Here is an 11,613-nt window from a genome sequence, read left to right as displayed (position 1 = left end):
GATGCTGCTTGGCCTGCTGTGTTCATCCAGCCTTGCACCTTGTTGTCTCGGATTCTCCAGCATCTGCAGTTCCTACTATCTCTTACATATAAGTGTGTTTGCACCAATTGAACTTTGATCTATCAGGAGTTAGGAAGCAGATATATTTGAGTTTTGAACAGCGGAACTGAATTGGAAATGGTCTGGTCAGGATTTTCACCTCCTCCTTCCCCCCTCCCCCCCAACAGAAAAAAATTTGGGAACAGCTGTTTAATATCGGCCAAACCACTTGGTCAGTTGGGTAAATGCTGATCTGCCTGGGCGAATTCATATATTCATACAGTGCAAAAAACGTCCTTCAGCCCATTGAGTCTACACCAACATAACTGCCACTAAAAGTGCACAAATCCCAGTTTCCTGCACTTGTCCCATATCCTTGAATGTTATGAGGGAAATGTCACGTTTTCCTGTTGCTGCTTCTGTGTTTCAACACAGTGAATCAACTAAATTCTAGTAATGTGATCATTTATAACGATGTTTAATTTAACTGGAAAGGGACTGCGAATTTGTTTCATGTTTTATTTGGAGGATTTTTCTAAGATCATCCTTATTTTTATGTAAATATGATGTAGCACAGTACTCGCTCATTTCATTGGCTGAGGCTGACTAAACTGGTGTGATTTATTCTGAAGCAATCAACCTGCTAGTATCTTGTCTCATTGCTCAGATCACTCTTTAGCCTTTTCATTCCTTAAACTTTCCATGTCTTCTATTGTTTCCGTCTTTTCCAAGCAGATAGAAACAACAGCTGTGCATTACACAACTTTTTATTAAGGTGGCAGATACTGAAGGGGCTTAAAATTCTTTAAAGACTTTGAAAGGTGAAAGATTGTTCCTAGTGGTTGGGAATCAGAAACAAAGGTGCAGAGATGAGGATTAACCTTGCAAGAGCAAAGGGGGAAGTTGAAATAAATGCTTTATTAGAACATAGGAATATTGGGGAATTGATTCCAATGTCACGTAAAAAGAAATTGTAGGTTGATTGATAAAGAATTTAGGCAATGGGATTAAAGTGGGTTGCTCAGTTTGAAGAGTTAGCAGAGATGCAGGCTCGATGGGCTGAGTCATAATTCTGAGGACGTGGTATTTTGTGGATCCATAGTGTTTGGAGGATTCCTCCAGTTTTCAATTGTCACAATGCTATTCAGTGATTATTTATTTCTGTCTTGCTTCTAACTGTTCGTTCTGTCTCACAGGGCACCCTTTGTGCAGGACAATCTGCTGATGTTCACAAAACTCTTCCAAGGCTTTTTGAATCGAGCTTTGCGCACTGATCTTGTCAGCCCCAAGAATGCACTGATGGTGTATCGAGTGGCTAAAGTGTACAGTCAGCCCAACCTCGCTGAAATGATTAAGGAAGGTAGGGGGTGATTATGAGATTGTAGCAGTATAAAGTCCTTGCCAATCCTTGCTGTTCATCGTAGAAACATAGAAAATTAGAGTTGGCCATTCAGCCAATCAAACCTGCTCTGTCTTCAGTACGATCATGGCCAATCATCCATTTCAGTCCCTGTTCCTGCTTTCTCCCCATACCCTTTGATCTCTTTTGCCCTGAGAACTAAAGCTAAGCTTTCTTCTAAACATTCAATGTTTTAGCCTCAACTGCTTTGTGTTAGAGAATTCCATAGGCTCACCACTCCCTGGGTAAAGAAATTTCTCCACAGCTCAGTCCTAAAAGGCCTTAGCTGGCCTCCAATCCATTGGAACTATTCTAGAATGTAAAGAATCTTGAAAGATCACCACGAATTTATCCACTTTTTCTTAGGGCCACTTCTTTTAGTACTCCGGGATGTAGGTTATCGGGCCCTGGGGATTTTTCGACCTTCAGTCCCATCAATTTCCTGAAACCGTTTCCTTCCTGATACTGATTTCCTTTAGTTCCTTCTCCCTCTCCTCCTCCCTTTCCATTCTCCAACATTTTGGGGACTTTATCTTCACAAATGAGGACACAAGTAGAACCAAAGTATGTATTTAATTGGTCTTCCGTCTCTTTGTTCCCTATTATAACTTTCCCCGTCTCTGACTGGAAGATTGATTGTCTTCACTAATTTTTTTTCGTCTCATACACACTAATTTTAAAAGATTCTACAAGTATCTTCCCCACAAACTTACCTTCATACACTATTTTTCCCCTCTTAATCAATCTGTTTGTTCTCCTTAGCTGAAATCTAAACTACACCCATTCCCTGGCTCTGTTGCTTTTGTATTGGCCAATTTTTATGCCTTTTCCTTGGATCTAATATTATCCTTAAGTTCCCTTGTTAGCCACAGTTGGGTCACTTTTCCCATTTTATTGGAGTCACATGTGCTTTTTAAGTGTTTACCATTGCCTATCCACCATCGTCCCTTTAAGTAACATTCCCCAATTTTCCATAACCAGCTCGCATCTCATACCATCCATAGCTCCCTTTATTTAGATTCAGAACGTTAGTCTCAGAATCAACCACATCACTCCCTATCTTAATGAAGAATTCAATCATAGTCATTGTTACCCAAAGGACCTTGCACAGCTAGATTGCTAGTTATTCCTTTCTCATGACACAATACCCCATCTAGGACGGCCTGTTTTCTAGTTGGTTCCTCAACATTTTAATCCAGAAAATCATCCCGTACACACTCCCCTGTGGTGTCATTACTGATTTGGTTTGCCCAATTTATATACAGGTTAAAATCATTCGTAATTACAGCTGTATCTTTATTGCTTGCCTGTCTACTTTCTGGTTTAATGCCTTCAAAGTAGCCTCTCACAATCGTTCCATCTGAAAGGATCCACAGAACCTGGACATAATGTCTGATTGGATTTTGGCCCCTCTAGCTGTACAAGGCACCCTGTGGCAGTGCTGCCTTGTTTAGTGCTGAGCCTCTCACATTTCTGCATTGGTTTCTCAGTCAGGGTTTTGAGTAATCCTCTCCAGCCTGTGAGCTTCTGTCTTGGGTGAGAATGAGCACGGCTGATGAATTTCCACCCGCTCCTGGAAGTAACTTTTATTTTCAGCACCAATCTAAACTCCACACTGTGTCCTGTTTATAAACAGCTGAGCGCTTGTTCATGGAGCCTGATCCGATGCATCGTCCGAGGCAGCATCGTGTGTACACATCTCCTGGCTTCAGCAGCACGTACATGTCTTCGTGGCATTCTCCAATGGCCGATACAGCCTTCAGAGTCAAGAGTCATGTGTACAATTTGGAGGGGCAGGACTGCGTGTACAAGCAGATGTTTGGGTCTGAAGTCAGGAGTCTGGTGAGTATAAGATGCTGAGTGTTCATCCCTGTTCTATGTTCCGTTGTCTCTCTAGTAAAATGTTCCATTTGTTGAAGTGTAAGAATTTACGGATGTGTTAGAGCTGGGGTCATGGGAAAGCTGAGAACAGTCATGAAACAGTCCTCCTCGTTCCTTGAATACAGAGGTATGAGTCCCAGGGATGTTGACTCTTGATGGAATTATTGATCCCATGGGCACTGATTATTGCTGGGGCACTAGGTCTGGTGGTAGCTCTGTAGTGTTGTTGTTGAGCTAAGCAGCAAACTGCAGTTCTCCAGTGCAGTCAAGCCCAGTGCTACTGTGAGTGAATGAACTAATATGCTTAAACTGATCTCCCCATTTCCTACTGACCCTGCAGGACGGCACAGAATGAAGATAAGACAGACTTTCGAACAGCCAAAGGGAGCTCAATTTAAGAATGTTAATTAATTCATTCACTGTAGTGCTGGGCTTGACTGCACTGGAGAACTGCAGTTTGCTGCTTAGCTCAACAACAACTTACATTTGGTTCCTTTAATGTAGATGTCCCAGGGTGTTTCATTAGAGGGTCATTGAACAAAATGTGACACTGAGCTACGTGACCTATGAACAAAAGGTTGGTCAAAGAAATAGCTTTGGAATGGTGCCTAAAAAGCAGAGAGGAGGCAGAGAGGTTTAGGGAGGAATTCTGGAGCTTCGGGCTTGGGCAACCAAAGGCATAGTCTCCAGTGGTAGACTTGTTAAAATTGATGATGTATAAGCGACTAAAATTAAAGGAGTGCTGAAATTGGAGATGTGCGGGAATTACAGAAATAGGGATGAGAGTGGCTGTGCAAATATTTAAAAGCAAGGATAGGACTTTGAAAATCAAGCTGGTATCAGTCAAGGTCAGTGATTTGTGAATGGAACGTGGTGAAAAGGCCATGGGCAGCATTGTTTGAGTTGAGCTACTTTGTAATCAAAGTAGGTGGTGTGAAGAAAGTGGAAAGCTTGCATCTGAATGACTGGCTCATTCTTCTATAGGTTCTGAAATTGGCCCATTTAATAGCACAAGCCAAGCAGACAGCGAAATCGATCTCTGATCACACAGCCGAGCAATCAACAGGCCAGTCGCTCATGTCCTTATTGGGCCTGACCACCTATGATTTCAATACCTCGACTTACGGAGGTAGTGATTTGGATGATTTGGGACCTGATGAGATACGGAAAACTGATGAGTACCTTGAAAGATCATTGGAGTACTTGTGTTTAGTGTTCAAGGTAAGATTCATACTTTGTTAGAATTGATTTGTTAAATTTTACTCAAGATTCAGACTAGCTGTCCCATGTTGGTGAGTCTGGTTCCTCTGCTAATCTTGAATTGCTAAAGGATTCCTACTGGTACAACCCCTGGGTACAGAGGGAGTTCTGACTGCGTGATCTTTGAGGTCTCAGGCTATGGAGGTGTTGGGGAGGAAATCAAGAAATTCAGATGAATATTTTCACATATCAGGCCTGTACCACTGTTAGAGAGCCGTGGTGGTGCTTGGAGGACAACTGGAGATGGCCTCGAATGAGATACTGCCCCTTGTTCACCTAATGGAAGGTTCTACAGCATTGGATTTCTTGCAGAGGCCAAGAGTCAGTCTTTTTCTCTTGCCCTGAACATCAATCACCCAGCAGCCAAAACCCCCTTGCCATATGAACTGCAGAGTTACTTTATGCACAAAATATTCTGGGGAAATTAACTGCAAGTGAACAGTGAATCTTTTTTTATTGTTTAGCTAATGGAGATAAATTTCTATGCACTCTCCCAATTCGATCCTTTCACTTCCACTATATCAAAACCTCTATCTTTATCCATTCTCTTTGGGAAGCTTTGGTTGTAGACAGGTGATGGAGGAAGCTTGGATTTTGATTTGTTCAATCTGCTTTTCTGCTCAGGGCATAAAGTAAAATTGTTCAGGTTCAGGAAACCTGCATCCCAGGCCAATATCCCCACCAAGTCAGGCTGGTAGAAAAGACAAGCTAATAAGGATTTTCACACTTGATCATTCTTTTTCTTTGGCAGTCTCTCAGGACTTGGGATGATTTGCTTCCACTCTGGGGGTGGGGTGGGTTCTCCAAGGGATCTATAAGTGCAATTCTGGAATTGTAGACTCTGCCTCCGAAGGGACAGTGCGGTTTGAGATGGGAGGTTGGGATGGTCTGCCCATTCGTGGGAAGAGTGTCTCTCTGCTGTATTTTAGCAATTCATCAAGGCACCTCATTACCTCTTTCCCATACAGTCTCCCTATTCCTTTGTGATTAATCTCCAGAAACCTTTTAATTACTGTCTTGATCCTACTCAGTGATTGAGCTTACACAGCCCTCTGGGCTGGAGAATTCCAAAGATTCACCACCCTTTGAGAGAAGAAATTAAAGGAAAGAAAGTGATGCAGTGGTAATATCGCTGGATCATACAGCATGGAAACAGGCCCTTTGGCCCAAACTGGTCCATCCAGACCATGGTGCCCTCTCAGCTAGTCCTAATTGCCTGCATTTGGCCCATATCCTTCTAAACCCTTCCTATCCATGTGCCAATCCAAAGATTTTTAAATGTTGCTATTGTATCTGCCTCAACCACTTTCTCTTGCAGCCCATTCCATATACACACCATTTTCTGTGTGAAGAAGTTGCCCCTCAGGCCCTTCTTAAATCTTTTCCCTCTCTCCTTAAACCTATGCCCTCCAGTTTTCAATATCCCCTCCCCGGGAAAAAGACTATATGCATTCATCCTCTATATCCCTCATGATTTCATACAACTCAATAAGGTCACCCCTCAATCTCCTGCATTCCAAGGAATGAAGTCTTATTCTGGCCAACCTCCCATAACTCGGGCCCACTAGTCCTGGCAACATCCTTGTAAATCTCTTTTGCACACTTTCCAGTTTAACTATGTCTTTCCTATAACAGGGTGACCAAAATTGTACACAACACTCCAAGTGCGGCCTCACCAACGACTTATACAACTGTAACATAATTTCCCAGCTCCTATACTCAATGCCTCAATTGATGGAGGCCAGCATGCTAAACACCTTCTTCACCACCCTGTCCACCTGTGATGCCACTTACAACCAACTATGTAGTTGTACTCCTAGGTCTCTCTGTTCTACAACGCTCCTCAGAACCTTACCATTTACTGTATAAGTCCTACTTTGGTTTGACTTTCCAAAGTGGAAAACCTCATACTTATCTAGTTAACGTTTCGGGTCCGGTGACCATTCCTCAGAGTTTGGAGGTCTGAGGAAGGGTCACTGGACCCGAAACGTTAACTCTTTTTTTCCTTCACAGATGCTGCTAGATCTGCTGAGCTTTTCCAGCAACTTTGTTGTTGCTGATTTACAGCATCCGCAGTTCTTTCGGTTTTTATTCACACTTACCTATATTGAATTGCATTTGCCAATCCTCAGCCCACTTCCCATCTGATCAAAATCCCTCTGTAATTTTTGATAACCTTCTTCGCTATCAGTGATACCTCCTAATTTTGTATCATCTGCAAACTTACTAATCATGCCTTGTACATTCACATCCTGATCATTTATATAAATGGCGTCGGTCCTGGGACCTTTGTTACTAGTCACAGGCCTCCAGTCCAAGAAGCAGCCTTCAACTATCACCCTCTGCTTCCTACCGTTGAGCTAATTTTGAATCCAATTAGCTATCCTTCCCTGGATCGCGCACAACTTAACCTTCGTGACTAGCCTGCCATGCGGGACCTTGTCAAAGGTCTTACTAATTCCATATAGACATCATCCACTGCCCTACCGTCATCTGTCCTCTTGGTTATCTCTTTGAAAAACTCTAAAAGATTTGTCACACATGACTCCCGGCTCTCAAATCCATGCTGACTATCCCAAATCAGGCCTTAACGATCTGAATGTTGGTTGATCCTATCCCTCAGTATCCTCTCCAATAACTTGCCTACCACTGATGTCAGGCTGACTGGCCTGTAGTCCCTGGCTTGTCTTTGCTACCTTTCTTAAGCAACGGAACAACATTAGCCACCTTCTCGTCTTCTAGAACTTCACCAGTGGCTAAAGATGAAGCAAAAATCTCTGCAAGGGCCTCTACAGTTTCTTCCCTAGCCTCCTACGACACCAAGGATGGCCTTGATCAGATCCAGGGGATTTATCCACTTTAATGCGCTTTAAGGCTGCAAACACCTCCTCTCTGGTAATGTGTATATGGTCCAAAACATCCCCACTGGTTTCCCTTATTTCCTTAGCATTCATGATTCTCTCCTCAATAAACACAGTAATCCAGAGGCCATGGTTAATGCTCTTGGGCCATTATTCAAGTCCCAGCACAGGAGCTAGTAGAATGTCACTTTGATTAATGTTAAATCTGGAATTAAAAGCCAACCAGACATTGCTTAACAGAGTCAGTCTCCTTTACAATGTCAAGACCAAGCACAGACAGGGTGACCACTTTGCAGAACACCTCCGCTCTGTCTGTAGGAATGGCCCTGAACTTCCAGTTGCTTACGATTTCAAAAAACCACCTCGCTGTCATACAGCTGTTTCCATTCTTGGGCTGCTGCAGTATTCTAATGAAGCTCAAGGCAAATTGGAGGAATGCCATCTTGTGTGATAGTTAGATACAGCCTCTAGGGCTGAATGTTGAATTCTTCACCTTCAGATTTTAACTTCAGGCCTTCATTTTCTTACATCCCCACTGTCCCCAGCTGTGTCTTGTTTGTGAGAGAGAGATCGTCCCTGCCTCCCTAACCTGTTCTTCCTCCCACCTATCCCCTCCTACCAACCAACCTCATCCTGCCCCCTTGACCTGTCCGTCCTCCCTGGACTGACCTATCCCCTTCCTAACTCCCTACCTACACTCACCTTTACTGGCTCCATCCCCGCCTCTTCGACCTGTTTGTTTCCTCTCCACCTATCCTCTCCTCTATCCCTCTTCTATCCGCCTCCCACTCTCTCCCTATTTATTTCAAAACCCCCTTCCCCTCCCCCTTTTCTGATGAAGGGTCTAGGCCCGAAACGTCAGCCTCTCTGCTCCTATGATGCTGCTTGGCCTGCTGTGTTCATCCAGCCCTGCACCTTGGTGTCTTGTTTGTATTTTGTTTGGCTTTGCACTCTGCAGAGCAAACCCTTTTTCTTCTTTCACAGCTAATGTTTACACCTCTGTTTCATCTGTTTCTTTATCACTCTTGTCACCATCCGTTCAAGTTCCTCCCCTCTGAGGTCCTCTGAATAAACGTCTCCATTTCAGCTTCTTTCATGTCTGAAGGAGTGTCCTATGAGACTCAAAACATTAACAGTGCTTTCTATTCACAAATGCTCCCACACCTACTGAGTTTCTCCAGTATTTTCTGCTTTCGATTTCAGATTTCCAGCATCTGCAGTGTTTCGTTTTTATTCAAGATTCCCTCCCTGTTCTTTTCCCCTGACCATTTGCAAATGTATCACCTTGTGAACAATAAGGAAGCAAACCACATTGGCTTACAAACCTACAGATCTGCTCAATTCGAATCAGTTGGCTCAGTAAGATTGAGTTATCGATTTCAAATAGTTGCTGATTGGAGAGGCTGCTTAACTCCAGTCTCTTTGCACTTCACACAATGGGTATCCTCCCAAAAATGATCACGTGAAGCATTTCAGATGTGTTGTGATGTGTTGTAATGTTTGTAATCTTTAAATTTCCATAAGGAAGCAATTAGAACATCCTCACAACTGAGTTGCCAATAACTGTGAGTTAGAAAGAGCTCACCTGATCAAAGTCATATTTGTTCGTCCACAGTTCAGCACCCCACACCTGTCGACCTTGGCAATGAATGTGGGAGCAGCTCCAGATGAAAATGGAAGGCACCAGATGCCTGACTGTATTCGGGGAGAGAATGGGCTGACCCTGACCCAACTGGGCAGGTACCAGGTATGTATAAAACCCTGTCACTCACTAACACATCAGACACACTGTCATTTCAGAAACCAGAGTAGAAATGGAGCTTTCAATATTTCATTGTTTGTCTCGCTACGCAGCCCTGGCTCCTAGCAGTTGTCTTTTGTTCCTGTTCATCAGTGAGCAGTAGGGAGTAAGTGTTTGCTGAGCCAGGGCAAAGTGGAGGAATTCACTGAAGAATTCCACACCACCTGTTTTTCTGATTACATGTTTCATTGGGAAGGATGGGAACAGGCTTCACCTATTTGGCAAGTTTTGGAGCATTACCTTTACCTGGATTACCTAGCTCCTGGGAAAGGGACATGGGTTTCGAGAGAGAGAGAGAATTATAAAAGTAATCTTTTCCCTTAGGAATAACTTAACACCTGACGAAGTGAAACATGGAGTAGCTCAGTAAATTTATCCAATAAGAGTCTGAAGTACTTTGACAAGCAACTCTGTGGCTTCTCCTTGGTCTGGGTGAACCTGCCTGATTATGGCCAGCTGGTGGCACGAGCATATGTGATCTCAAAGCCAGGGAGGATGAAAATCATCCAGACACTCCACCTCTTATGGCAAACCAGTAATGTTGATGAAAATTGCAGGTGTGAGAGCTGGGGCACATCTGGTTTTCAAACACTTGCTGCAGCTTGCTCACATGTCGAGTCACTGCATGTGGACTGATCATTGACTCTCTCTGGGAGGCAGGTGAACGGAGCTGGCTCTGTCTGCTCTCCTCCTTATTGGGTGCGGAGAGGGTTTTGAGGCTGCGTTGTCTTCCCATGTACCGTTGTCTGGTTGTACTGAATTGTGCTTGTTTTGCAGATTATAAATGGACTCCGAAGGTTTGAGATAGAGTATCGGGGAGACCCTGAGCTGCAGCCAATTCGCAGCTATGAGAGTGGCCTGTTAGTACGTCTGCTTTTCCAGATATCGTCTGCCATCAACCAGCGGGTATGTTGGTCATTATAGCTGGCAGCTGTTAGCACCGGTTCTTTATCTTTCTATTTAAAGTTGACTGCACCATGTGAATAATGGTTCCTCTTCCCCTTACTATGAGTGCAGCTGATAAAGAGGGACTGCTCAAATGGGCTGTACAGTGGCAAATGGAATTTATCCAAAAAGTGTAAGGTTTTTGGGTGAACTAACGAGGCCAAGGAGTGCACGTTGAATGGTCGACCTGACGACTTACAGAGGACCGGAAAGACCTTGTTGTGCACGTCCAAAGATTCTTGAAGGCAGCAGGGCAGGTTTTAGTGTAGCATATGAGATCCTTGCCTTTATTAGTTGAAGCATAGAATACAAGAGCACGGTGGTTATGATGGAACTGTATGCAATGTTAGTTAGGCCACAGCTAGAGTAGTGTGCAGTTCTGGTCACCACACTGTAGGAGGGATATGATTGCACTGGTGGAGGTGCAGAGGAGATTCACTAGGATGTTACTCCAGACAGAGCATTTCAGCTGTGAAGAGACTAAACTAGGCTGGGGTTGTTTTCCTTGAAGCAGAGAAGGCTTGGGGTAGCCTTGATTGAGGTGTTTCAAATGTATGAGGGACATACATAGAATTCCCTTCAGTAAAGTAGTCAAAAGATTTAAAGTAAAGGAATGGGAGGTTGAGGGTATTTATGAAAGATTTTTTCACTGAGAAGATGGTGGGCATTTGGAACTCAGTGCTAGAAAAGTAGTGAACAGTTGTTGTTTTGTGGATCGGAGGAAGGTGTTGTTCACTAGAGGTCAGTCCTGGGACCAGCGCTTTCTTTGATCTGTATTAACAACATGAAAATTGGTTGCTGTTCACCATTCCAAAATTTGCAGTGACAAATCTTAGAATTATTGTGAATTGTGAGGAGGATAATGATTGACCCATTGAATCCACACTGACCCTCCAAAGACCATCCCGCCTAGACCGTCCCCCTACCCTATCCCTGTAATCCTGCATTTTCCCATGGTTAATCCACCTAGCCTGTATATTCCTGGACACTGGGCAATTCAGCACGGCCAATCCACTTAACCTGCACATCTTTGGACTTTGGGCGGAAACCGAAGCACCAGTGAAAATCCATGCAGACACAGGAGAATGCGCAAGCTCCACACAGACAGTTAGAACAAAGAAAATTACAGCACAGGAACAGGTCCTTTGGCCCCCCAAGCCTGTGTCGATCCAGATGCCCTATCTAAACCTGTCACCCTATTTTCCAAGGATCTGTATCCCTCTGCTCCCTGCCCATTCATGTATCTGTCTAGGTACATCTTAAATGACGCTATCGTGCCTGCCTGTGCCACCTCTGCTGGCAACGCATTCCAGGCACCCACCACCCTCTGCGTAAAGAACTTTCCACGCATATCTCCCTTAAACTTTTCCCCTCTCTCCTTGAAATCGTGATCCCTAGTAATTGAGTCCCCCACTCTGGGGGGGGGG

At 44.0% G+C, this 11,613-nt stretch overlaps 1 protein-coding gene across 5 annotated transcripts in view; it reads left to right on the top strand.

Moving 5' to 3' along the window:
• Positions 1-11,613, top strand: part of smpd4 (sphingomyelin phosphodiesterase 4) — a 55,086-nt gene that overhangs the window by 39,723 nt on the left and 3,750 nt on the right. For all 5 annotated transcript variants that reach the window (XM_048611277.1, XM_048611276.1, XM_048611274.1 and 2 more), the window contains 5 exons: positions 1,236-1,399; positions 3,075-3,280; positions 4,304-4,540; positions 9,056-9,187; positions 10,019-10,147. In XM_048611277.1, coding sequence (XP_048467234.1) covers positions 1,236-1,399; positions 3,075-3,280; positions 4,304-4,540; positions 9,056-9,187; positions 10,019-10,147 — 868 coding nt within the window. The remainder of the gene's footprint in view (positions 1-1,235; positions 1,400-3,074; positions 3,281-4,303; positions 4,541-9,055; positions 9,188-10,018; positions 10,148-11,613) is intronic.

The sequence above is a fragment of the Rhincodon typus genome, chromosome 24 (genome assembly GCF_021869965.1).
Source record: "Rhincodon typus isolate 14 chromosome 24, sRhiTyp1.1, whole genome shotgun sequence".
In the NCBI taxonomy this organism is placed as follows: Eukaryota; Metazoa; Chordata; class Chondrichthyes; order Orectolobiformes; family Rhincodontidae; genus Rhincodon; species Rhincodon typus.
Note: the sequence above shows the minus strand (reverse complement) of the source record. Positions and strands in the feature narration are given on the sequence as shown.